The sequence below is a fragment of the Brachyistius frenatus genome, unplaced genomic scaffold (genome assembly GCF_029030835.1).
Source record: "Brachyistius frenatus isolate BFR_SWC_R1_liver_20210118 unplaced genomic scaffold, ASM2903083v1 Contig_137, whole genome shotgun sequence".
Classification (NCBI taxonomy): Eukaryota; Metazoa; Chordata; class Actinopteri; family Embiotocidae; genus Brachyistius; species Brachyistius frenatus.
In genome coordinates, this window is record NW_027210736.1 from 847,676 (window position 1) to 875,000 (window position 27,325).

General features: G+C 42.1%; 3 protein-coding genes across 4 annotated transcripts in view; all 3 read right to left on the reverse strand.

The window, feature by feature from the left end:
- Positions 1 to 773: 773 nt before the first annotated feature.
- On the reverse strand, positions 774 to 8,314 carry rab25b (RAB25, member RAS oncogene family b). Its single transcript, XM_069715085.1, has 5 exons — positions 8,071 to 8,314; positions 4,685 to 4,880; positions 1,848 to 2,041; positions 1,615 to 1,695; positions 774 to 1,243 (listed from the first exon to the last, which is right to left on the reverse strand). Exons 1-5 carry the CDS (start codon positions 8,105 to 8,107, stop codon positions 1,125 to 1,127), a joined length of 627 nt encoding a protein of 208 aa, XP_069571186.1. The 5' UTR covers positions 8,108 to 8,314; the 3' UTR covers positions 774 to 1,124.
- A 4,491-nt stretch (positions 8,315 to 12,805) lies between these two features.
- On the reverse strand, positions 12,806 to 25,917 carry LOC138630587 (uncharacterized). Its single transcript, XM_069715023.1, has 21 exons — positions 25,851 to 25,917; positions 24,561 to 24,813; positions 24,315 to 24,346; positions 23,493 to 23,856; positions 22,919 to 22,959; positions 22,176 to 22,452; positions 21,890 to 21,933; positions 21,115 to 21,418; positions 20,786 to 20,829; positions 19,981 to 20,263; positions 19,731 to 19,774; positions 19,153 to 19,441; positions 16,935 to 16,999; positions 16,753 to 16,838; positions 16,320 to 16,534; positions 15,979 to 16,229; positions 15,739 to 15,864; positions 14,378 to 14,513; positions 14,207 to 14,236; positions 13,432 to 13,484; positions 12,806 to 13,278 (listed from the first exon to the last, which is right to left on the reverse strand). The coding sequence occupies exons 2-21, from the start codon at positions 24,802 to 24,804 to the stop codon at positions 13,003 to 13,005; spliced, it is 3,204 nt and encodes a 1,067-aa protein (XP_069571124.1). The 5' UTR covers positions 24,805 to 24,813; positions 25,851 to 25,917; the 3' UTR covers positions 12,806 to 13,002.
- An 805-nt stretch (positions 25,918 to 26,722) lies between these two features.
- LOC138630565 (apoptosis-associated speck-like protein containing a CARD) overlaps positions 26,723 to 27,325 on the reverse strand; it is a 1,916-nt gene continuing 1,313 nt past the window's right edge. For both annotated transcript variants that reach the window (XM_069714998.1, XM_069714997.1), the window contains exon 3: positions 26,723 to 27,325. This exon is cut by the window's right edge and continues 139 nt beyond it. In XM_069714998.1, the coding sequence (XP_069571099.1) occupies positions 27,211 to 27,325 (115 nt within the window). In that variant the 3' untranslated portion in view covers positions 26,723 to 27,210.

The following is a 27,325-nucleotide window of genomic DNA, read 5'->3' on the forward strand; positions in this document are numbered from 1 at the left end:
AAATTCTCAGCAGAAATCAGAGATGAGCAAAAAAAAAAAAATAGTCCAGAAAGTGAAAAACAGATTTGTGGATTTGTTGCTGACGCTGAATGATGTAAACAATCAAGACACAAATAAATGTACCATTACGTACATAAAAAAAAAATCAGATTACAGAACAAAATAAAATGATGTCATAATAAGGTGTTTGGTGTTTTTCACAAATAAACACAAAATGGCTTTTAGCTCCATATTAAAAACAACAACAATCATATGTGAAGATTTCACTGCAGTTTTTACACTGTTTCAGTGTTGTTGTGGTTCGTTAAATCAGATCGGGATCGCACCGACGCAGGAAGTGAAAAAGTATTTAAAAAAAAAAAAAGGGATCCTGCTCTTTCTGACTGAAAACTCATTTCTGTTTTTTTTGCATCAGAAGTTTTTCTACATTTTGTGTCCTGGAAGTCTTTAAATGTTGACGTTTCATCGCAGCGTTCCTGTGAAGGCGAACGAGATTTCAGCCAAACAGGTTTTTAATACTTTGAACATCTGAACTTTCTGTCACGTGAAGATCAGAAGTGCGTGTCGTTGCGATTAAAAGCTAACTTTTCATTTTAATCTAATAAACGTTACGAATCTGTTATTTTCCGAGTGGAACGTATTCTTTAAGCCTCAAACCACAAAGCAGCAGCAGATCATTCACTTTCATGATTTACACCTTTTTTATTTATTTTTTTCCAACTTTCTTCTGTGAAAAGGATGTTTTGTTAGAAGACAAATTAAAACACATCAGGTCAGTTGTCTCCTAAAAGTCATTTATTGCTCACAGAAACGCAGTCGGTCCCGTTACAGAAGAATTAAATGGAGCTGCTGATCGGAGGAGAGTCGTCGGAGCAGCCGCTCTGTTAAACGTTATAAATAATCTTAGTTTAGCGTGTGACCTTTGACCTTTTGCTTTCAGGGGTCTCTTAAAAGTTCGACGTTGGTCTCCAGCTACATTCAGTCGCTTTTTCAATCGTCTTACGAACGCATCGCTTGAACTCTGAAATCAGTCGTAGAGCCGGAAACCGTTCGTACCAGCCCCGCGTCACCCAGCGAGGAGGAGGAGGAGGAGCCTCCCACCCCGAGTGGGGAGGGGGGCGGAGTCAGATGTTCCTGCAGCAGGGCTTCTTCTCCTCGCCGCTCTCTGCTGTGGAGCTGTTCAGGGCCACGGCGCTGATGGAGCCTCGGACCACCTCTTTACTGCTCACCTTCCTGTGGATCTCTGCGGCAGGAAAATCACATTTGGTATAATTATACAGTCGGAAACGGTTCGGAGCAGGAAGTGACCATATTTGGACGGGCTAGGGGGAGGAGCCAGCGGTGGATCTGACAATACTACATCCCACTTAGGGAACCATTTTTCAGACCTGGAAGCTACGAACACTTTTTATATTCAGTCTGTGGAACAAAACAAACTTATTCCCGGCTTTAATTTAAAGGGAGGAAAACAACAACAACAAAAAACAGTGAAACAGGCAAATATCTGCCTTGTTTATGGGAAAATGTGCACATCATTTATTGGTCTTTAAGGAGGAAAGACAAGGAGACAAAATCATTGATGATCATTAATATAAAAGAACTGGAGTGAATTACCTGCTAAGACGTCGCTGAACGCCGCTTCCACGTTCGTCGACTCCAAAGCGGACGTCTCCAGAAACAGAAGGCCTTTTTTTTCTGGATAAAAACAAACAAGCTGTTTGTTATTAAATTTACATTCATGTTCATTTTTCCATTTTGTTGTATTTAAACACTCGATAAAGTAATTGTCTATGAAGAGTGAAAATAGGAATCACGTGCGCTGATTTTCATGTCAGCCGGCTTCGTACCCGCGAAGTCTTTGGCGTCCTCGGTGGGCACGGACCTCTCCGCCTGCAGGTCGCTCTTGTTGCCCACCAGCATCACCACGATGTGCGGGTCGGCGTGGTCGTACAGCTCCTTCAGCCAGCGCTCCACGCTCTCGTAGGTCAGGTGTTTGGTGACGTCGTAGACCAGCAGGGCTCCGACGGCGCCTCGGTAGTACCTGTCGGGAGGAGGCGGACTTTACGTCACACGGGCGTCCTCACAGACGCCTGTACAGTTAAAAGTGTAAATTATTTAACCACGTTCAACGGTGACAAACTCACAGCGACTTAAACCTGCAACAACTTGTTTGTAAAATGCATATGGCTTATTATATATCTTAACTCTATTTGTGTTTAATTTTATGCATTTTATCTGTTTGTTATGCATCTCATTTATTTTCTATATTTTTTTAAATGTTCCTTTAGATCGTTTTTTTTTTACGTCAAACACTGCATGTAATTCTCTCTGTGAAAAACTTGGAGCTGCTTTTCTTGTATGAAAGATGCTCTACAAATAAAGTTTATTATTATTATTGTTGTTGTTGCTGTTGAGGTCATAAATATTTGATTTTCTCACGCAGCTTTTCTCGTAATGTGACGTAAGGTTTAAAAATGTGTAAAAAAAGAGCCTGTGGCTGTAAAAGAATACACCTGCTGTAAAAAGGAAGTACTGTAAATATAATAATAATATTAATTCAACACACTATATGCACATAAACGAAGGTTTTATGAAAGTACTGTGATGAGACCACATTTCCCATAAGCCCCATCACCTCAGCCAGCATGTGGTTTATTTTGATGACGATGATGATGATGATGATGGTGATGATGATGGTGATGATGGTGAGAGGTAATTGTTTGTCGATATTCCCTTTTTGTTTTATTTTGAAAGGCTTATTTTGTGCTCGAATACCTTCAGCAGAGCTTCTAATTGAGTGTTTGGTTGTTGTTTTTTGGCAAAGAAATCGCAGGAATTTTGGAAAGTTGCAAGCTTCTTCAAATATTGTGGAAATTGCTTGAATTATTTTCAATTATAATTATTGTGATCTTAGATAGTGATTTTTTTTTTTTGGAGGGAAGGAGGGAGTAACAGCTGTTTTGGTCTCCACCACTTCCTGAGAATGACCTTTGTTGTGTTTCATCCATCTTTTTTTTCCCTCTTAAAGCTCCAAAACACCTCATCTCTGCTTAAAGACTCCAAAATGCTGCAGCTGGAACTGCTGAGTCAGGTGATAGTTTACACATTTGATCCATTCGTGTTATGAGAATATCGTCGGCAGCTGCTTCATCCCGCTGTCAAAATTTGGAGAAAAAAAAATATCACCGCTGATTGCTCTGAAGTTACGAACCAATAAATACTTCCTTCACAATTACATTTCTGCCCCCCCCACCCCCCTTGCTCTTCTTCCAGCCTGCATAATTAATTCCCCTTTAATAGGTTTTAGCTGCTTGTTACAGCACAAATGGGAAATTCCATGGGAGTGAGAATTTGCATGCCGGAATAAGTCGGCAAGTAATTACTGAAAAAGCCGAGCTGTCAGAAAAGAGCTAATCCAGCGGGCGGCGTATCCTCCGATTTCTTTCTCCCATGTCTTAAAAATAAAACTGACATGCTTCTATTGTTTTAAAACCAGTTTCCAGTGTTAATCCTTCTAGTTTAATTTAAAAGAAAAGAATGAATCACGGCGGCGGGCTCAGATGGAGCGGCGGCCCGCTGAGAGTTCCTCAAATGAAGGAAGGGCTGGATGGGATTTTGGGAAGCGAGCGAGCCGGCTGGAGACGGACGGGAGACAGACGGGAGACGGACACCTGCCGGTCGGTTGTTCAGGTGTGATGTTGGAGAGGAAACGCAGGATCGCTGCCCGTCCATGAGTGTTGTTGTTTTTTGGACTGATTACAGCACCACCAGGTTGTTGAACAGATACGGAGCAATAGAACGAGCATGAAATGTTGGTTTAAACTGCAATACCACTGAGTGCCACTAGAGGTCGGCTCCAAAAAGCCTCCGGCTCCATAGACTCCCATTCAACTTCTCTCATCAAATCCAAAGTGAATAAAATGTGTCCATCAGTTATCTCGGTGTTGTTAGCTAAAGTCACTCCTTCTTCTTAGTTTTCTGGAGGTCCATCTGAAAATAATCCCTCATTCATTAGAAAAGAAGATTCAAGAACACCTGTTTTTGGGGGCGTGTCTGTTTGATTGACAGGCCTGTGGTGCAGTCAGGTTACAGCTATCGGTGGGCGGGACGTAGTATCGTCAGGTTTCCGATCAGATCGGTCAGATCCACCGCTGGCTCCTCCCCCAGCTCGTCCAAATATGGTCACTTCCTGCTCCAAACCGCTCCGAACTAACAAAGATGGTGACGGACAGAATCTGAACTGGAGGCTTCATCACGTTCACAAACCAACGATGACATCACTGATGGATGATGACATCACTGATGGTTGCCACTTGCTTCAAACTTGTCAAAAACATTCACTTGATACCAAGGATTGAACTGGTTCGATTTTGGGGGGGGCAAAGGTCAAAGGTCAGGGTCCCCAGTGACCTAAATTCAACACGTTCACGTGAACATGATATCTCAGGAATGTTTTGAGGGAATTTCTTCAGAATTGGCAAAAACATTCACTTGGTACCGAGGATTGAACTGATGAGATTTTGGTGGTGACAGGTCAAAGGTCAAAGGTCACTGTGCCAATCACATTGGCCCGTGCTCGTGATATTTTCAGGAACGTATCGTGGGAATCTCCTCCAAACGTGGCACAAACACGGCGGCGGGCGGAACAACTGGTACGATACGCTGTGACTGTGACGGTACTCACGCGGAGGTGATGGCCCGGTACCGCTCCAGCCCGGCCGTGTCCCAGATCTGAGCCTTGACGGTGAAGCTGCCGAGCTGCACCGTCCGGGTGCTGAACTCCACCCCGATGGTCGTCCGGCTGTCGTGGTTGAACTCGTTTTTGGTGAAGCGGGACAACAGGTTGGATTTCCCGACGCCGGATTCTCCGATCAAAACCACTGCGGATGAAACAGCAGCATTTTTAAATGAGAGGTTTATTTTTAAGTTTGAGTTTTGCAAAGAAAAAAAAAAAACCTGCGACGTTTCAACTCGTCCTGAAGTCGAGGTGTGTCTTTGTTTTTTTTTAGTTGCTCAATAAATCCTCCGTCTTATCTGTCTGAGTCTCAGTCTGATCTCACCGTTAGGAAATACTTTCATTCCTCCAGAAGTCACGCAGAGAAAATAATGCAGATGAAGAACATACTGAGTTAAATATCACTTGGTACGGAGATAATCACCCTGGGGGGGTTCGGGTGTATAAAATCCCAGCATGCTCAGAATGAGGGGCGAGTTGTAACAAACGCAGCTGCTTTTTATTTATTTCTATACAAACACACAAAGTTTTATTTTACTTTTCACAGTTTGCTTCCTAATTTTCAACGAGCAGTTTTATGACTCTTCGTCGTCTGTAAAAAAAAAAAAAAAAAAAGATCTGTCACAAGGAAAGCTTTGTTGAGTGTAAAACGAAGGAAGGGAAGGCGACTCCAGATCAGGTGGAACGAGTTCAGCCGCTGCTTCCTTTAATCTCGGCTCGAGGAAACTGACCTGTCGGGTAAACAGCACCGGGAGTCACACCGACGACCTCTGTGCTTTCGTTCAGTGACTAATGTTTGGGTTTCAGTTGTTAGCAGCTGACTCAGAGAGAAAGAGAGGAAACTAAATTAATAAAAAAGGGTTCGGCTTAATTGCCCCGCATGACGACACTGTGAAAACAGAAATGTGTGCACAGTTGCAGCTTGTTGCCGAGGCGTACGGATCTGATAATCCAACTTCTTGTGACATCTTCAAAGCCATTAATTGCAGAGTTAGTTTTGGGTGTGATGGGAGTTTAAAAGATGACAAACGCCGTTATTAGCCAACACAACACCGACGAAGCGTCACGTTTTGGTCTCCACCAGCTGTGGAGAAATGTCCGGCCTCTTCGTCCGGCTGGTGATAAATTCATAGAGAGCAGAAACGGCAAAACATTTAAAAGACGACAAAATGCCAGAGCTGAGCGGAAAAATATTCAGTAGAGCTCACAGACGTCAGGTTTCCGATCAGATTGGTCAGATCCACCGCTGGCTCCTCCCCCAGCTCGTCCAAATATGGTCACTTCCTGCTCCAAACCGCTCCGAACTAACAAAGATGGTGACGGACAGAATCTGAACTGGAGGATTCATAACGTTCACAAACCAACGATGACATCACTGATGGTTGATGACATCACTGATGGATGATGACATCACTGATGGTTGATGACATCACTGATGGTTGGTGATTGGATTAGCTGCTTTAACATCAAGACTGGATGCAGGAGCAGTTAACCGATACCAACCTATGAGGCATCATATCTCATTTGTTAAATCACAAACTAAAATTAGTTCCACAGTTCGGGAGTTACACGTGACAAACTTTTACTATTCGGACATTTCCGTATGCTAGCTGCTTCCATCTTTAAGCTAAATTCTAAATCTGCATCATTTTTCATTTTCTGATTTCACTGAGATTAAACTTTTAGAGGTTCTGGTTAGCATATTTTTTTTTAACATTGGGACAGAGACTGGCTCGCTGTTTCCCCTTCACCTCCACTCTGTATGCCAAGCTAAGCTAAGCTAAACTAAACAAATCACTGGCCAGCATAGAGACCTGAGAAAATACCAATCCCCCAAATGTTAAACGATACGGACACTTAGTTCAAAGAAGAACATCTTAACTCACAAATGTTAAAAGATTAATAGGTGACTAAAAAAACTTGTTTTTACTTTCCGAGGTTTGAGAATGAACTTTGACCCTCAACATTTAAAACTAACATTGGCGAGAACTCCTTAAAATGCTCCAAAAAGAAAAAAAAAAGAAATGAGCATCAACAATTAACTGCAAAACAAAAGAAAAAAACTGATGAGGAAAAAAACAAAAACAAATGTCAGCACTTTTTTGATTCCCATAAAGTAAAAAAAAACAAAAGCACCAATAAGTCGTTGACCTGCTGGATGTTTTCAACCTGAAGCTCGCGGTCGAGGAACATTTTAGAATAAATATTTTACCGGGTTATTGTTTCACTACAGCCGGATCACTTCAACGACTGCTTGGGACCTTTTTTTTTCCTACTGATTAACTTCTTACGCAAACAAACACCCCCTGGTTTCCATGGTGACGCAGGACGAGCGAAGAACTCCGTTTTTGTTGTTGTTTTTCGTGACCTTCGAGGACTGTAAATGTAACACGGTGAAATATTCATCATGCAAAATTCATTGTGGAGGGTTTAAATTAAGAGTTTCTAAAAATGTGCATTGTGTGTTAAATAAATGTGCTCGTGTGCAGCTTAATAACACGCTGACTTACATTCCCCAAAAAATCAGATGTCACCGATTAGTTCACCGGCGTTATCAGCGAATCGCCGGTGGAAGGAAAAACCTGCCGACGCTCTGAGACGCGGAAGAGTTTATATCGTATATTATAATCCATCGGTTACAGGAGGAGATCCCTCCGTTAATGAGGAGGCGGTTAGCATAGCGTAGCATAGAGGGTCTGGAAAGAGGGAGGAGCCAGCAGGAGGGATTTCCTGAAAGGTTTTGAAGAAACAGTCCAAATCACAGATTGAAGAGGTAATACGTTAATTAGAGGTGTAACGTGTTTTTATCACGGTTTGGAGCAGGACTTTAGCTAACAACACCGAGATAACTGATGGACACATTTTATTCACTTTGGATTTGATGAGAGAAGTTGAATGGGAGTCTATGGAGCCGGAGGCTTTTTGGAGCCGACCTCTAGTGGCACTCGCTGGTATTGCAGCTGAAGACACTTCTGGATCAGAACCATTTTTCAGACCTGGAAGTTACGTCCAGTCTTTGGGTGCCATTTCATAAAGAACAGAGCGTGATGTATTTGCAGGTTTGGTGCTCTAACGATTGATTATATTTGTTATTTATTGGGAGAATAACGACTATGTCTATTAAAGCTGTTGTGAACCGTAAACAGGAATTAAAAAGTTCACTTCCTGTCGGGAACATCAACCTGTATCGTGCTGAACTGGAATCACGTCCTAAATAAACGATATGACTCAAGATTCATAGAAACTGTGAAGTATACAATAATAATAATAATATCAAGGAAGCGTGTGAGGATATTAAAATGCATTCAAAACAAGTAAACCGAGCGTGAACTCACCCTTAAAGACAAAGTTGTACGCGTCGTCTGACCCCATGTTGAGTCCATCCAGCGCTTCAGATCCTCAGAAGACCGACATGAGTGCCGTCTGCTTCCTGTCCTGAGCGAGCAGAGCTGGCCTGTTTGAACAGGACATGTGGAGCGTATCCAGGTTGTTGTGCAGCAGCAGTGGGCGGGGCCTGAGTCAGGGAGCGGCAGAGCAAGGGGGGTAGGGGCGTGTCTTATAGGGGCAGGTTGGACAGGTGGGGTGGGAGGCGGTGCTGTCGAGCCGCCCCCTGGTGGGTCGAATGACTGCAGGCAGGAAGCAGGAAGTTCATTCACTGTTTACAAGAGCAGCAGCTTTCATTGGAAAAAAACCTAAAACCAGGAATGCAAATGTCTTCTTCTGCTAATTAAAACTAAATTTATTGTTCCCATTAAAAAAATCCTCCTTTCGTTTCTTCTTCTGATCATTATTCTTAGCTGTGTTTTTACCTTTTGTAGAAGCAGACAGGTGAAGTATGACATGCAACACGGGCAAATGTGGAAAGTCCATTTACTCTTTATCCTTCTTTCTGATTAACTTTTGATCTTTTTAATGCATTTTTAGTTTCTAGTTCTTTATCTCTTGTTGCCGTTTTATCTTTTAAATCCATCTTCCACGTTTCTATTATCTCCATCGTCTCGCATAGGTTTGTCTGTTTTTTTTAATTGTCTTATTTTTACTTTTAACCGTGTTATTTCATTTGTTCTCCAATTTATTTGATTATTTCTGGTCTACAACTGTCATAACTCTTATTATCGGCCTGTCAATCATCTGTAAAGCACTTTGAACTGCACCAAAAATGTACAAAAAGTTTGATTGATTAAGTGTACTTTTTGAGGTACCTGAGTATTTTTCCATTCGATGCTGTTTCATCTTTTATCTAACAGCTTTAGTTTGTTTCCACATGAAGATTTGGACACAATGGATGAAATAAAACGTTTTTAAACTTCAACACTTTATTAAAGATGAAACCAGTTGTGTTCCAAACACGCAGCGTGCAGTCGGGTCTCATTTCAGACGTCTCCGAGTCGGTAACAGCTCCATCAAACACAAACTTCTCACGTGGTTTCATTTCAATAAATATGCAGATGATCAAATATCTCACCAGAAATCAGTTTTTTTTTTCTCCCAGTTCATCTGATGATGTCATATTTAATGAAATGTCAGTCAGAAGGACCAAACTTTCACTTCAATAGTTTAACTTCAGTTTGCTGCTGATACTTCTGTACTTTTAGAAATCAGGACCCATTAAAGTGATTCTGTCTGAAATATTTTAAAACATAGTTTTAGTTTTTCTACTTTCTATCAAATTAAATCTTAATATTTTGTATTAAATGCATCGTATCGACACATTTAAAGGCCTTTTTCAGCTCTGCTGTTGTTGACTGACAGTAAATAAAAATGTGTCTCCCAATACTGACACCAGCCTGAGAAAAGAGAAATATCACTTTAATTTAAATCTACAACTAGTGAAATAAAAAAAAAAAATATATATATATATATATATATATATATATATATATATATATATATATATGTATATATACATATATATATATAGTTAGGAAGAAAAAAAAGTGCACACAATAAGAAAAAAATTACAAATACGTATACAATAAAATGCGTTGCGACTTTTTTCCAAGTTTGGCAGCAGGAGTCTTTTTCTTTTGACACCAGTTTGCGAAAAATTCTGAATTAAACAACAACAACAGACTAGAGAACCGACGAGCTGTTTATGAACTCACGTTAATGTTGTGACCTACAGCAGAAAAAACAGGTCACATTTGGTTTGTTGTTGTTGGTGCAGTGTCTTCTTCTTCTTCCATGATCATTCACCGATTTTCTATCTTTTAATGGCGTCACGCTTCTCGTCATTTTAACTCTCATCCTAAATCTGCTGCCGTAACCAGCCGACCTGGAGAGGTTTCTTCTGTCACCGCTGATGTCACAACAGATGCATCTACAAACCGCTGCCGAGTCTGAGTCATCATTTAGACCAGAGGTCTTCAACAGGGGGTCTGCGACCCTTAGGGGGTCCACAGAGGTACTGCAGGGAGGTCGTGAAATTTTTGGTTGATGAGACAATTTTTCATATTTCTTTTATATTTTTTTTCCCCCACAAATTTAAATGTCTTTAAATACACATAAACATGAATCCAACATGTTGTAGCGAATGGATAAATGGAGGCAGAAGATGTTATCTTTCAGTCAGAAATGCACATTCAGCAACACACAGGAGCTCTCAAGCTGGACACCGGTTCACTCACAGCCAGACTAGCCTGGACTTCTCCCTCCAAGCCTCCTGCACACAAAGAGGAGGCCCCGCCCCTATCGCTGCTGAGCCAATCACAAGGCCGCATGTTACATGCTGGCTCTGTCAGGTTCCCCGTGATTGACAGAGAGCCTATTCAGTCCCCAGCTGACTAAGATCCCAGACACAAGGACGCACGCTGCAATATTATTTAAAAAGAAGATACCGTTGTAAAAAAAATAAAAATGAAACAACGACATTTACTTCACCCATGAATCCTTGTGCAAACATTTTTGCAAGATATTCCTGGCTAAAACACTGCAGTTCCTATCCACAACAGCCAACTACCGGGAATGCACAATAACAAGGTATGTTTATACATGGCACAGTTGAATATAAAACACAATTTTATATATATACAGTGGGTACGGAAAGTATTCAGACCCCTTTAAATGTTTCACTCTTTGTTTCATTGCAGCCATTTGCTAAAATCAAAAAAGTTCATTTTATTTCTCCTTAATGTACACTCAGCACCCCATAATATATATAGATATTTAATGTACTGTATATATACTGTATGTACTGTGCATTTTATATTTTATATTTATATTTTTTATTTTATTGCTTTTCTATTATATTATTCTATTCTATTATTATTTTATTCTACTGTTTCTATTATTGCTCCTGTATGTATGCTGCTGTGGCGAAAAAATTTCCCCTCGGGGATTAATAAAGTATATACCTACCTACCTACCTACCTACCTATCTTGACAGAAAAAAACAGAAATGTAGAAATTTGTGCAAATTTATTAAAAAAGAAAAACTGAAATATCACATGGTCATAAGTATTCAGACCCTTTGCTCAGTATTGAGTAGAAGCACCCTTTTGAGCTCGTACAGCCATGAGTCTTCTTGGGAATGATGCAACAAGCTTTTCACACCTGGATTTGGGGATCCTCTGCCATTCTTCCTTGCAGATCCTCTCCAGTTCCGTCAGGTTGGATGGTGAACGTTGGTGGACAGCCATTTTCAGGTCTCTCCAGAGATGCTCCATTGGGTTTAGGTCAGGGCTCTGGCTGGGCCAGTCAAGAATGGTCACAGAGTTGTTCCGAAGCCACTCCTTTGTTATTTTAGCTGTGTGCTTCGGGTCATTGTCTTGTTGGAAGGTGAACCTTCGGCCCAGTCTGAGGTCCAGAGCACTCTGGAAGAGGTTTTCTTCCAGGATATCTCTGTACTTGGCCGCATTCATCTTTCCTTCAATTGCAACCGGTCGTCCTGTCCCTGCAGCTGAAAAACACCCCCATAGCATGATGCTGCCACCACCATGTTTCACTGTTGGGATTGTATTGGGCAGGTGATGAGCAGTGCCTGGTTTTCTCCACACATACCGCTTAGAATTATTTTTTTATTTTTTTTTATTTTATTTCACTTTATTAAGCCCCGAGGGGAAATTTCTTCACTACAGCAGGGGGGCTCTATGCGGGCTTTCATATGTCTTGCACTGAGGAGAGGCTTCCGTCGGGCCACTCTGCCATAAAGCCCCGACTGGTGGAGGGCTGCAGTGATAGTTGACTTTGTGGAGCTTTCTCCCATCTCCCTACTGCATCTCTGGAGCTCAGCCACAGTGATCTTTGGGTTCTTCTTTACCTCTCTCACCAAGGCTCTTCTCCCACGATTGCTCAGTTTGGCTGGACGGCCAGGTCTAGGAAGAGTTCTGGTCGTCCCAAACTTCTTCCATTTAAGGATTATGGAGGCCACTGTGGTCTTAGGAACCTTGAGTGCTGCAGAAATTATTTTGTAACCTTGGCCAGATCTGTGCCTTGCCACAACTCTGTCTCTGAGCTCCTTGGACAGTTCCTTCGACCTCATGATTCTCATTTGCTCTGACATGCACTGTGAGCTGTAAGGTCTTATATAGACAGGTGTGTGCCTTTCCTAATCAAGTCCAATCAGTTTAATTAAACACAGCTGGACTCCAATGAAGGAGTAGAACCATCTCAAGGAGGATCAGAAGAAATGGACAGCATGTGAGTTAAATATGAGTGTCACAGCAAAGGGTCTGAATACTTATGACCATGTGATATTTCAGTTTTTCTTTTTTAATAAATTTGCACAAATTTCTACATTTCTGTTTTTTTCTGTCAAGATAGGTAGGTAGGTAGGTAGGTAGGTATATACTTTATTAATCCCCGAGGGGAAATTTTTTCGCCACAGCAGCATACATACAGGAGCAATAATAGAAACAGTAGAATAAAATAATAATAGAATAGAATAATATAATAGAAAAGCAATAAAATAAAAAATATAAATATAAAATATAAAATGCACAGTACATACAGTATATATACAGTACATTAAATATCTATATATATTATGGGGTGCTGAGTGTACATTAATGAGAAATAAAATGAACTTTTTTGATTTTAGCAAATGGCTGCAATGAAACAAAGAGTGAAAAATGTAAAGGGGTCTGAATACTTTCCGTACCCACTGTATATAGTAGGGGGTCCCTGCTCCATCTCTTTCTCAGTTTGGGGGTCCTTGGCCTGAAAAACGTTGAAGACCCCTGATGTAGACCAAACATGAGGAAGAGAAGTGGAGAAGAGTTATGCTTTGAACAGACTTCTGTTTGTTGCCATCATAACTTACATTTGTCTCACGAGCTGCTGTCAGACAACATGGACACCAGATCATTACGCCTGATCCTGCTGAACACCTCCTTGGTCACCTCCACAGAGCGCCGGCCGTAGTTCTGCAGCATCAGATCCACCAGGTCCAACATGTCTGCCGTCTCCAGTCGGCGACTTGAGATGCTCGGCAGCTCTTCATCGAATGGAGATTTCAGGAACCATTTGAACTCTTTGAGCTCTTTCAGGTTCAAATGGCCGAACGCTTCAAAGAGTTTCTGTCTGTCCGGAGAGATCGTTGCTGCCTGATGAATCAGATGCAAACAAAACAAACAAAGTGACGTGACTGCAGCTTTGTCAGTTAGAAAACATCATTTGAATCATGAGGCCGAGCGGTTTAAAGTCTAAAACGGTGAAAGCTGCGTCGTGTGACGTCACAACAGTCCGACGTTACTCACTCGGTTCATCCGTGCAGACAGCTGCTCGTCCTCACGGTCTCCAGACAGATTCTCTGAGGACAAACACAACAAACTCACGACTGCAATGTAACATGTCACCGTGATCATTTTATATCCGGCCGACTTCATCCAGAAAGATTTTGGTGTTCGTGACTCAGTTCTGAGTCCAGGTTGGTGAAACCCGCTGAACTCCCTTCGTCTGGTTGATAGAAGCGTGTTGAACATCCAGATGGAGGCTTCTCCACGGCTTCTGTTGCTTTCATTTATACATGTTTTGTTCTTCTTCACCGTCATTAAACTGATTTCTTTAAAACAGTCAGTGATGGAAAGCAACGAACAACATTTACTCAAGTTTTGCACTTTTAATTAGTCTCCCACCTTTTCCCCTCAGAGCTCCTCATGTTTAGTAACTTATGTCCTGATAGAAAGTAGTTAAAGCAGCTCCACCGACAACAAGCAGCTCCACCGACGCTTCTATTTTATTCCAGCTGGTTGAACCAAAGCTGAAGGTGGAAATATCGGGCCGAGATGGCAGCAAGAAACGTGGAGACTAAACCAAATGAAGTCAGGCGACAGTGAAAACATGAAGACGAGTGAATCCGCTAACAAAACTTCAGCTGTGGTTGAGTTTCCTAAAGATGGAAAGACGTGTTGATGACGGGAACAACGGGGACATGAAGGGTGTTTGTTCTTCAGCTGCCTCTGAAGCTGAAGTTAAAACATCTCTGAAATCCAGTGCAGCTCTTCTACCTACAAGTCATTAGAAATGTCTCACCTTGTACATGTCCAGCGGTTTCATACTCATCTGAAAAAACAGAGAAAAATAAAACAGAAATTTGTAGCTCATTAACTGTTAATGTAAGAATGAAAATCAGCTTCACTAATAAAAATGAAATTGACCTGTCGGCAGCATCCGTACGTTCTTGTAGAAGTTTTTAAAACGTACCTTTTCGAACTGCACATCTCCAAACCGGCTGAGTCTGTTTTTCTTGTGTGAGTTCAAGCTGGAAGTGTCTGTCGGGATTTTCAATGTACACTTCAAAGAAATTTGGAGTGCAGCCTATTTTTCTGAGCTTTAATGCCTGTTCAAGAAATAAAGAGTGAGTTCCAGAGTTTCTGTTCTTTTTTCTATATTTTTATACAAGGTTGATAAAATTGTGGCGATATTCTCCCTTTAATAAACTAATATGAGAGTTGATGCACAAAGTTCAGTCTGTTCCTGTTGAACGCAGCGCAGCGATGCACCCGGAGCAGCAGGAAGCAACGACCTTCATGAAGAAGTGTTCTTTTTGTTTTGTGACCGCTGGTAATGTGAATATTTGTGATTTCACCACGGACCTGAAACTGGAGCAGAGAACATCAGATTTTGACCCCCAAATTTTGTGGAACAGAAAATCTTGAACCCGCCCACATACAGCCGAGTGTTCCTGAGCCCATGCAGTGATTTCCACCACAGAATCGTGGCAGTTTTTAATGCAGTGCTGGCCTTTTCCCTCGGCATCAGATTTTTTGGTCAAACTCTGTAAACGGTCGACAGAGACTCTTGAAATGTTTCAGAAAGTCTACGGTGATGAAGCGACGAGCCGGGCGACGTGTTCTGAATGACATTCAACGTTTCAAGAGGGGGCGGAGCTTCACTGTCCGAGACCGAAGAAGAAGGATCGTCAGGTCAGGAGACACCAGCTGGGTTTCCTTTGTGTCACCGTGAATTTGTCCCCCACAGTCAGACTGTCAACACAGAGTTCCACTGGGACCTTCTGAGTCTGAGGGGAAAACATTCGTTGTGAACCACCTGAACTGTGGCGCCATGGCAACAGGGTTCTCCAACATGACAACACGCTTGCTTACAGCACGTTGAAAAAGGACGAGTTTCTCACCCTCAACAACACAATCGTAGCTCCCCCGACTCTCTGGATTTGTCTCCCTGCGACGTCTTTCTGTTCCCCATAGATCGGATGTTTCTCTGCTCCAGTTTCAGGTCCACGGTTGAAATCATTAATGTTCTCGTTACCAGCGGTCACGTTAACGTGAGGAACTCAGTGATGATGATGAAGAGACGACTCTGAACACTTCCTCCTGAAGGTCGCTGCTTCCTGCTGCTCCGGGTGCAGCGCTGCGCTGCGTTCAACAGGAACAGTGTCTGAACTGTTTGATCCACCTCCGTATATCTACTGCATCTTTCCAGATGGTAAAGTACGGGACAGGATCGGTAGAAGTGAGCATGGTCATGATAGATTTATCTTAATTACAGTTTTATCGCCTGTTACAAAGATATTTTAAGAGAATTAAAAGTTGTTCAAACCATACTTCAGGATAGATTGTTGCAGCATCCAAATCTGATGTTAGGTTGAAACGATCTTTTATTTTCAGGGACTTCTCTGGATGTGGCTTTTGGATCTTGTATCCATAAGATATTTCACTCTTGTCTATTTTCTGTGGAAAAAAAAAATATATAGATTTTGATATACATATATATCAATATATATTTGTTGTGCATTTTTCTACGTAACAATGACTGGTGTGGGTGACAGTGAGACATGTACCCACCTGTTGTAGGCCAGGATCTTGTGGGATCAGATACACATGCAGCGTGAGGAAAGCTCTGTTGGCTTTATATATTAACACGCTGCAGTTGATTCTCACAGGAAGTCCCAGTTTGATCAGAACCGCTCTCGGGGAGAAAATCGGTTCGATCAACTTGACATGTGATGATGTGACCTCAGAGGAGTTTTCCACAACGTCTCCACAGTCTTCAATGTGAAGCACGGCAAACTTGTCCAGTATTGTTGGGTTGTCCTCTGCACAAAATACACATAAAGTACAAAGTGAGAAGAACAGGTTTGCATCAGAAATGTCAAAAGTTCAGAGTTTTAATATCTCTTTCTTACTGATGCAGATCCAGTGTGGAAGGTGCACTTCACTCAGCTTCCCAGCAGTGAGTGTGACGTCCATCAGGGGGCCTGCAGGCATGTACTGCATGTGTTTCATCCTCTCCAGGTGACCCCCCCAAGAAGGAAACTGGTAGTGAAAGCTGGCCTTGTCCTCACAGATCCAGCGTAAACCAGAGACGCTGCATTCAAAGTGTCCCGCTTCAGACTGCAGGCTGAAACAAGGAAAAACAGTTCGTATCTCAACGCACATGAAGGAACACAACAGAGTAACTGTAAACTGAGAGCAGCTGTCTTGGTTTCATTCGATGTGAAATGTAAAATGAAACGTAAATGAAGATCTTAGTTTTCCTTCTGTGAAAAGATTCCCAGCAGCTGAGCTTCATGTTTTTATCCAGTTTGCTGCGCTGCAGGATCTGCGTGTTGTTTTTACCTGTAAGTTGGAGCCTCTTCATCCGTCCTGCTCACCTCAGGTTCCACTTTAGTCCAGACAGCAGAGTCCGGCTGCAGAACACAATCCTGTTTTGGAAGTAAGTGTTGTAAATGTTCCTTTTTGCAGCATCACATAAATTTATGGAAACTGAGGTGAACTAACAAATGAATGAACGAGATTACCAGAACACTTCCACAATCCTCCAGCTCCAAGCTTCCAGAAGGTCTTTGTTGAGACACACAGGATTCTATGAACATATAAAATCATACGATAACCGTTAATGTGTTGTTGATGTGCTTCGTAACACATTTACATTTTCCTGCATGTTTTCTTCCTCAGCAGCGACGAGAAGAGAAAACTCTTTACTGACGTGCTTGATGCTTGTTAACGAACGGAAAGGAGATAAAACCACACAGACCATACGGGGAACAATGTAATAAAACAAGACTACGTAGAAAACCCCTCAGAGAATCTCCACCTTAACGTGGTGGGGGGGTTTGAGTGGCTCAGTGATCCTGTGCTGGTCATCAGCTCCTGGTCGGGTCTCCCAAGTCAAACTTCGCCCAGGGGGCCCGGTCGGGCTTAGCCCGGAGAAACATCATGGAGCAGCCCCCCTGTGGACCCACCACCCGCAGGGACAAGCATCGGGTGGAGACCGGGCGGCGGGCGAGACGATCGCAGGCAGCGCAGACCGACTCTAAGGACGTGGAACGTCTCCTCGCTAGCGGGGGAAGAGCCGGAGCTGGTCCAGAAGGTGGAGCCGGAGGTGGAGATGGAGGTGGAGAAGGAGGTAGTCCAGGAGGTGAAGCAGGAGGTGGAGCAGGAAGTGGAGAAGGAGGTGATCCAGGAGGTAGAACAGGAGGTGGAGCAGGAGCTGGTCCAGGAGGTGGAGCAGGAGGTGAAGCAGAAGGTGGGGCAGAAGGTGTTCCAGGAGGTGGAGCAGGAGCTGGTCCAGGAGGTGAAGCAAGAGGTGGAACAGGAGGTGGAGCAGGAGGTGAAGATGGAGGTGGAGCAGGAGGTGGTCCAGGAGGTGAAGCATGAGGTGGTCCAGAAGGTGGTCCAATAGGTGGAGCAGGAGGTGAAGCAGGAGGTGGAACAGGAGGTGGAACAGGAGGTGGAGCAGGAGCTGGTCCAGAAGGTGGAGCAGGAAGTGGTCCAGGAGGTGGTCCAGGAGGTGGTCCAGGAGGTGGTCCAAGAGGTGGAGCAGGAGCTGGTCCAGGAGGGAGTACAGGAGGTGGAGCAGGATGTGGTCCAGGAGGTGGAGCAGGAGGTGAAGATGGAGGTGGAACAGGAGGTCAAGCTGAAAAAGGAGGCCTTTTAGCGGGGGGGTGCTGCATGTGTACGGGGTCAGCACCTCCAAATCTGAGGCCGTGAGCTCTGCTGGAAACCGGTGGATCTCCTCTCTCCCCGATGGGCAGCAGCTCTGGGTCGTCACCGACCGTCAGCCGTAGAGATGGTAGAGAGGGGGAGGAGCTCTGACATCAGGAGGGAACTCGGAGGAGAGACGCTCCTCCTTCACGTCGAAAGGAGTCAGCCGAGGTGGTTCAGCATCTGATCGAGATCCTCCTGGGCGCCTCCCTCTGGAGGTTTTCTGGGTCCACCCAACTAGCAGGAGACCTCTGGGAAGACCCAGAACATCTGGAGGATCATATCTCCCAGCTGGCCTGAGAACACCTCGGGATCCTCCAGGATGAGCTGGAAGATGTTGCAGGGGAGGGAAGTCTGGACCGACCTGCTCGATCTGCTGCCACCGAGACCCGATCACAGATAAGTGGAAGAAGATGATGGATGGACGACATGGAAAATATTATATTGTGATAAATGGCAACTAAAAATTAAACTTCCAAACAAAACCTCCTGACTTTCCATGTGTGGAAAAGAGTTCTTGAAACTCCCTGATCTGTGGGAACCTGAAACTCATTCTGGTTTGATCTTCTAAACTCCAAACGTCATGACGACCACCTCCGTGTCCGTCCAGTCTCGTGTGACGTCTGGAATGAAGACTTTAAAGGAATTTATCCGATAAATTCTTCGACAGATTCTGATAGAACACAAAGTTGTTGCCATGACAGCAGACGATGCTTCAAAGATGGATTTTACTGCTAATGAGCGACGGACTCCAGATTCTTTGAGCAACTTCTACATATGAAGCATCGTCTGCTGTCAGTCAGCTTTTTGTGAACACCTGTAAAGATTCCTTCCAAGTTCCCACAACAGATATTTTATGTGGACGGACATGGAGGGAAACAGCTGACTGACTGGAGGAGGAACAACAACCACCAGGAGGTGACTGTTGTTTTCTTTCTCGTTGGTGATTAAATCAAGTTTAAACCCAAATACAGTGAATCATAAAAATGAATTTCCCTTCATGAGACCCTGAGATTGTTTTTGTTGTCCTACCTTTGGATCTAGAGCCGACCTCTGACATCCTCTGCTCCAGATCAGTCCTGTTCATGTCCATGAGAACCTCTCTGGTCACCTCCACAGACTGTTGACCAAGTTCCTCCATCATCACATCCACTAGTTTGTCGGTCTTGTCTCTAAACACCAGTTGGTTTATTTTCATTGATGGGAGGCTCTTCTGGAAACACGTGAACTGCAGCAAATACTTGAATTTCTTGATGCCGTCGATGTTCAAATATTCAAGTGTCTTCAAAAGAAGCTGTTTAGAAGCCGCCATTAATTCTTCCTGAAAAATGTACACCATTCGTTAAGCAAACAGGACATTTCTAAAGATTTATTTCCTCATGACAACGGTAAACGTATTAATATTCCTTGTATTGATTATATTTCTCCTGTTTTAAACACAAACACAGACAAGTGTTTGTGTTTCAGCGGTTTATAACAATATTACAGAAGACTTCAACATTAACAGTGAGAATCCAGTTTAAAACATGCGTTCTGTTGGTTTCATTATTTCTAATGTTCAAGATGAGGATGGTTTTCCACCTGCATGGTGTGAATGAAGTCCCACTCACTGTGTTCAGCTGAGCAGCTCCACGCTCTTCCACAGACGGCTTCTCTGAGGAGAAAGAACACCGACTTTCATCACAGCTCCAAGTGCAACAAACTTTAATGAGACTCAGATGCTTCAAAAAACAACAAATAACCAACACGGCTCAATGAATCCAGTACGATGTTGATTTAATCAGATATTCAATCTTTAGGGAATTATTGATCCCATGTTTTCATATTTAACATTGACGATGACAGATTAGTGTGTTTTACCTTCGGATGCAGAGCTGCTGTCTGACAGCCTCCACAACAGATCCGTCCTGTTCATCTTCTTTAAAGCCTCTCTGGTCACCTCCACAGACTGATGGCCGACACCGTCCACCATTATATCCACTATATCTGCCCTCTGAACTGGGAGGCTCCACGGTGATGAGAGTGAGAGAATCCTCTGAGAGAGAATCGACGGCAGGAGTCGGCTGAAGTCCTCGAGCTCTTTGTTGCTCAGATCATTCAGGATTTCCAAAAGCAGCCGTTTCACAGCTGCTATCGTTGCTACCTGGAACAGTGAACACATTCACTCAGCATATCTTCAATCCACTTCACAAGTACAACCGGTGACTGCAACACCTCAGAAGGCTGAAAGCATCTGATACGGCCTGTTGTACCGATTCTTCTTTATGAACATAAATTACAGAACAAACAATGCTTCCCTTCTTTGTATTGTTGTAGTTTTTCTTTTCATTTCCAGGCTGCAGCTGTTTTCTCACAGAACTATCAAACAATGAAATGAATCACATTGGCTCAAAACTCTTTCCTATTTTTCAGGGTTTATATTTTGTTTAATTCTTTGAAAATGGTGAACAGTAAAATCTTTTTATAGTTTTTGAGGGATAAACATTGAGAACAATGGACATGCTGACATCTGATGCTCAGTGATGAAGACATGATGAAGGACTATTGTTGGATAAAAGTGCTGCTGTGAGAGAAATGCCGTGTAAACCAGAGTTTGGATTTTGCCATCAAACAGTTCAACCTGCCTGTGAATGAAAGCTGTTGTAGTGAACGTGATGTTACTCACTTTCTGGATCAGAGCAGCAAGTCGCTCGTCCACAGACGGTTTCTCTGAGGAGAGAAGAGGTGGGAGACACTCGTCACTGATTTAACATCTGATTATCAGCTCTGTGTATCACACAATACAGGTTTGTACAAAATACTACAAAATCTCCCTTTAAGCTCCTTAACAATGATAAACTGTCACAGTTGTAAACTTTGTACAAAAGAAGATCTTAATTTCTCTCCATTTCACATCAACATATTTAAGACTTTGCTGTGAAGCATTTGAGACACGTTAAGAAGCGTTTCAATGATTTGAACATGTTTCGGTGATGTCATGTTTAGTTGTCTTACCTTTGGGTCCTGAGCTGCTGTGTGAAAGCTTCTGCAGCAGATCCATCCGCCTCATCGTCATTAAAATCTTCCTGGTCTCCTCCACTGAGTTTTGTCTGTGAATCTGCACCATAATGAACACTGATGTCTGCAGGTCTGATGTCTGCAGGTCTGATGTCTCCAGCACCCTCCTCCTTAGGAGGACTTCGTCACGTCTCCGATAGTAAAAGCTCCACTGCAATTGATTGAAGATCTTGAGCTCTTCATCACTCAGACCAGCCAGAGTCTCCAAAAGCAGCTCAGTAACAGACACCATCGTTTCTACCTGGTAAATTCAGAGGAAATGTTTATCAGTCAAACAGTGGAGTTTCTCAGCTGAGACGCTTTCAGATGTTTCTGTTCACTTATTTTGGAAAATAAAGTTTTATTTGGAAAGGCGACTTTATATTTGTAATACTTTCAGCAGATGTTCACGATGTTTTTTTACAGAGAAAATTGCACAAATTCTGAAAAAGCTCCTGCTTGAATTTGAAATTTGTGTGAAATATTATGATCACAAGATAATTAGTAATGACACAAACCATAATGTTTGTCAGATTAATCAAATACATCCTTTAAAAAAAGTTTAGTACATGAAGACATTTCTGTCACTTTTATCTTCCTAAAAGACCATTATATCTCTGGTAACAGGGTCATGATTGTTTAATCCTTTCTTTGTATTTGCTTTGTATCATTTTCAATGATAAAGATGATATCAAAGCTGCATCTGGAGTCAGACAGATGTGACATGACTCACTTCCTGGATCAGTGCAGGCCAGCGTTCATCCACACAGTGTTTCTCTGAGGAGAAAAGAAACAACAAGATTCAAGAATGAGAGAATAAACATCAGACCTTTCTCTGAAATAAATTTAATCCTGATCCCATTTATTCAACATTAGATTTGCTAAATCATTTAAAGGTTCAGTGTGCAGGATTCAGGAGGATCTGTTGTTCAGTTCTTGTTGATTCAGCTCTTCATGTTATTGTGTTGCGTTGCTGTATTTGTGCCACTCACACCTGCGTCATGTGTTCAGTGTTTTACCTTTTGGTTGAGAGCTGCTCCCTGAAAACATCGGCAGCAGATCCGTCCTGTTCAGGTCCATGAGAAACTCCCTGGTCACCTCCACAGACCGACGACCAAGACCCCTCATCAACAGATTCTTTATCATGGTCCTGTTTCCAGGTTCCACGTGGTTCCATGGAAGACTCTTCTGGAAGAAGGTGAACTGCAGGAACCACTTGAAGTCCAGGAAATCTGGTTGCCTCAAACCACCCAGAGCTTCCTGAAGCAGGTCTTCCACAGCTGCCATTTCTGCCACCTGGAAAATTCAAAGCATACGTTCACAGAGAAAAGGTTCTTTTTCATTCAGAAAATAAAAGATGGATGTTGTTGGATCTGGTCTCTGTCATCACTGCAGATATTTGAATGTTTAAAGATGTTTTCACTGAGAATCACTGAAGCTGCTGATACATTTACTCATTATCAGTTTGTGGAGCAGAGCAGGATTTATTTTTCCTTCTCCACTTTAATTTCTGCTTGATGTTTCTCATTAATATGATTTTATATCCAGGTTGTAACGGCTCCCTGATCTGAACATCAGGTTTTTGATGAAGTCTGTAAAAACAGCAGAGAAATGAAACCCTCTGTAGAAACACGCTTCTTTCCGTCTGTGACTGAATGTTTCATGTGAACCTTCCACTCCAAATTAAAACAGGTTTCATTCATCACTGCTGTTGATGATTTTAAATCTGCGTCTCAGGTCACACAGATGTTATGTTTCTCACTTTGAGGATCAGAGCAGACAGATGTTCGTCCAGATGTTTTTCTGAGGAGAAACAAAGAAAATAAAAGAAGCAGAAATGAGTGTTTATGAATATTGTTCAAATAAAAACCCAGTTGCTCTTAAACCTCCTGAACTGTGACAGACTAAATGTTATTTCTGGTGTCTGTGGCTCAGATGGTGGAGCGGGTCCCACTGATCATAACGTTGGTGGTTCAATCCCGGGTCCTGCTGTCCACCTGCCGAGGTGTCCGTGAGCAAGACACCGAACCTCAAGTTCCTCCTGCCAGCAGCTCTGCTGCCGCTGATGTGAATGAGGCCAATTTGAAAGCTTTTTGAGACTGCTGAGGTGAAACATCGCTATAAAAGTGAAGACCATTTCCCATTGGTGCCCCTCTCCCACCGTATTGTTTCACATTTCACACTTTGTACACCAGATGATACACCTTCTGTTTTATACACTTTAAATCTTATTTATATTGTAAAGAACAGCACATATATGAACATATGAAAAACACGTTAAGAAGCGTTTCAGTGATTTGAACATGTTTAGGTGATGTCATGTTTAGTTGTCTTACCTTTGGGTCCTGAGCTGCTGTGTGAAAGCTTCTGCAGCAGATCCATCCGCTTCATCGTCATTAAAATCTTCCTGGTCTCCTCCACTGAGTTTTGTCTGTGAATCTGCACCATAATGAACACTGATGTCTGCAGGTCTGATGTCTGCAGGCCTGATGTCTGCAGGTGTGATGTCTGCAGGTCTGATATCTGCAGGTCTGATGTCTCCAGGTCTGATGTCTCCAGCGGCCTCCTCCTTAAGAGGACTTTGTCACGTCTCCGATAGTAAAAGCTCCACTGCAATTGATTGAAGATCTTGAGCTCTTCATCACTCAGACCAGCCAGACTCTCCAAAAGCAGCTCAGTAACAGACACCATCGTTTCTACCTGGTAAATTCAGAGGAAATGTTTATCAGTCAAACAGTGGAGTTTCTCAGCTGAGACGCTTCCAGATGTTTCTGTTCACTTCTCATCGATGTTTTAGAAATGTAGATGTGATTAGATTCCATCAGTCGGACTAGTAGTTAGTAATAATGTGCTGTTTGTCTTTTAACATATTGTAAAGTGATGCATGTTACTCAGGAGGTTCAGAAAACATAAATTGTTGTTGTCCTGACAAGTTATATGAAAATAAATCAAATACTTTGCTTTGATTCATTTAGTTTCCGACATCATTTTTTTGTATAGCTGAGTGTCAGCCGTGTTGAAGACCTTGTGCGTACGATAAGTAGTTTAAAGGAGAACAACGTGAGCGATATTTTAAGTTACGTTTGTATTACGTATGATGCAGATTTGAATGAATGAAATGTGGACCGTGTAAAGTCGACTGATGTGACATCACTCACTCTCTGGGTCAGGGAAGGACGCTGCTGTTCCTCTGAGGAGGAAGGAAACAGGAAAAGATCAATCAGCAGTCGGTTTGATCAACTTTCATCAACAATACAGAATCAAAACTTGATCCCCAAGTGACACTTTAACTGTATTAATATTATAATATTGGTTTAGAAAATACATCGATGTAAAAGATCAGATGAAAACATTGGAAGCCAGCCTGTTGCTTCACTCTTCATCTTTGGCTCCTGAGTCGGTACCTGACAGTCTCTGACCCACATCAGTCCTCCTCATCTTCATCAACAGGTCTCTGGTCACCTTCATACTCTGTGGTCCAAACTCCTCCACCATCAGCGCCGCTACATCCGGCCTGGTTGACTCCTTCAGTCGGCTCTTTGGGACGAGTGCTGAACCTGGTTTCTGTTTGATGAGCGACTTGAATTCATCAAACTCTTCTGGACTCAACAGATCCAACATCTCAACGAGCAGCTTCTCAGTCGCCATTTCTTCAGCCTGGAAATGTAAAAGAATAGTGAAGTATTTAACAGTGTGGTATTAGTACTTTTACTTCCAGTGGAGTATTCAACACTGTGGTATTAGCACTTTTACTTCCAGTGAAGTATTTAACAGTGTGGTATTAGTACTTTTACTTCCAGTGAAGTATTTAACAGTGTGGTATTAGTACTTTTACTTCCAGTGAAGTATTTAACAGTGTGGTATTAGTACTTTTACTTACAGTGAAGTATTTAACAGTGTGGTATTAGTACTTTTACTTACAGTGAAGTATTTAAGTGTGGTATTAGTACTTTTACTAAAACAAGGTTTTGAATCCAACAGTTTTATTTGTAGTGAAGTATTTAACAGTGTAGTATTAGTACTTTTACTTACAGTGGAGTATTTAACAGTGTGGTATTAGTAATTTTACTTACAGTGGAGTATTTAACAGTGTGGTATTAGTACTTTTACTTCCAGTGAAGTATTTAACAGTGTGGTATTAGTACTTTTACTTACAGTGGAGTATTTAACAGTGTTGTGGTATTAGTACTTTTACTTACAGTGAAGTATTTAACAGTGTAGTATTAGTAATTTTACTTACAGTGGAGTATTTAACAGTGTGGTATTAGTACTTTTACTTACAGTGGAGTATTTAACAGTGTGGTATTAGTACTTTTACTTACAGTGAAGTATTTAACAGTGTGGTATTAGTACTTTTACTTACAGTGAAGTATTTAAGTGTGGTATTAGTACTTTTACTAAAACAAGGTTTTGAATCCAACAGTTTTATTTGTAGTGAAGTATTTAACAGTCCGGTCTTGGTACTTTTACTGCAGTAAACCTGAGTACTTCATCGAGTACATCGTTCTGTGTTGTGAAGGTTTAACGTCCAACGTCCGTTAAATTGGCTGACGTCCGTTTTCATTTACCGTATTTAAACCGGTGAAAACGGCTCGAGACAGGAAGTTGAACACACAAAACTGACAGTAAAAAACAAAATAAAACTAGCCAGGCTAATGTTCATGTTTAAACACCGTTTTAAAAGACACTTTTACCTTTTCCTGTTCTCGCTGTAATCTCCACTTCTGTTCGCGAATAACGGTTCAAGTTGAATCGCCGAGGTTTAGCGCGAGGTGCTCTTCCGCGGATCTACTTTCTCTCTCCATGTAAAAAGAGGAAATAAAACCCCTCCGCGGTGTCTCTCTCTCTCTCTCTCTCTCTCTCTCTCTCTCTCTCTCTCTCTCTCTCTCTCTCTCTCTCTCGTCAATCAGTCTGTTTCCGGGTTTTTGACGCTTTTAAAACTTCTAATGACGCAGACACTCCGACCTGCGGCTCGGTCAGCACCCTCGACCAGAAAAAGTAGTCCAGGCAGTCCTCCGGTCCTGAAGTGTCAGTTGGTCTCAGATTACTCCGCCTCTGAACTCGCCGATCATCTCAGGACATTTAAATTAGCATTAAAAAACTAAAAAAAAAACATTTATTTACTGTCTTAAACTGGAACTTGATGTATAAAAAACATCTTTAAATGTGAATATAAATTTACTGCTGCAACAATGTTTTATCATTCAGTCAGGCAGACATTTTAGCAGACTGATTTCAACAAAGCTTTTACAGAAAATATCAATTTCTTGATATAATTTGTAATTTGTAAACCCATTTAAAATGAATTCTCAAACTAACAGCACGTAGGAAATGTAAATGAAAATATAATATAATTTCACCAGCTGCTTCACTGCTATGATGCAGTCTAAATCCTGACAGAACATCTTCTAAACAAACCGTTCATGGTCACTTCACTTATTAGCAACAGCTTTCACAAGAAAGCAAAGAGAGGATGGATTAAAGTCTGCAGCTGAATAAAACACCTGGATCAATACAAAATTGAAATTGAGCAGAATTCAGTGAAGACTCGGGGGAAAGCTGCAGGTGAAGATGAACATCAACTTTATTCCTGAGACACTCCATTCACTCAAAATGAAGATTTGATTATAATAAAAAAATCTAATAGAAAAACAACAACATTTTGAATGAAGTAGCGCCAACAGTGAATTCTGATTGGACAGAAGAAGTTTAAACCTGATTTACATGTAAACATTAAAAAATAACTTGCGTCATTCTGTTTTACTTCACATAAAATAATGAGGTTTAAAAAACACTTTTGATATTTGTTGGATTAAAACATCCTCAGTTGATTTTGTTTTTTTTACAGTGTGTTAAATGTGTGTTCAAATGAATCCATTGAATTAAGGTTCACGTCATACGTACAAGTTTAAACACATTTAAGCGTGAAACAACAGACCGGAAAGATTTTTCTCTTAAAAACAAATCTTTGACTTTTTGAATGTGAAGAAAACCTTTTTTGCGTTCAGCTCAATTATCCGAGTTTGTGTCTGAACACGGACTTCACCGCAGTCTTCACTTCTGGAGGTCTTGGAGGAGACATTTCTCGTGTTTCTGCAGGATGTTGTAGAAGATGTCTTTGGCGTCTGTGCCGGCCTTCAGGAGAACACCGTAGATGTCCCTCATCTGC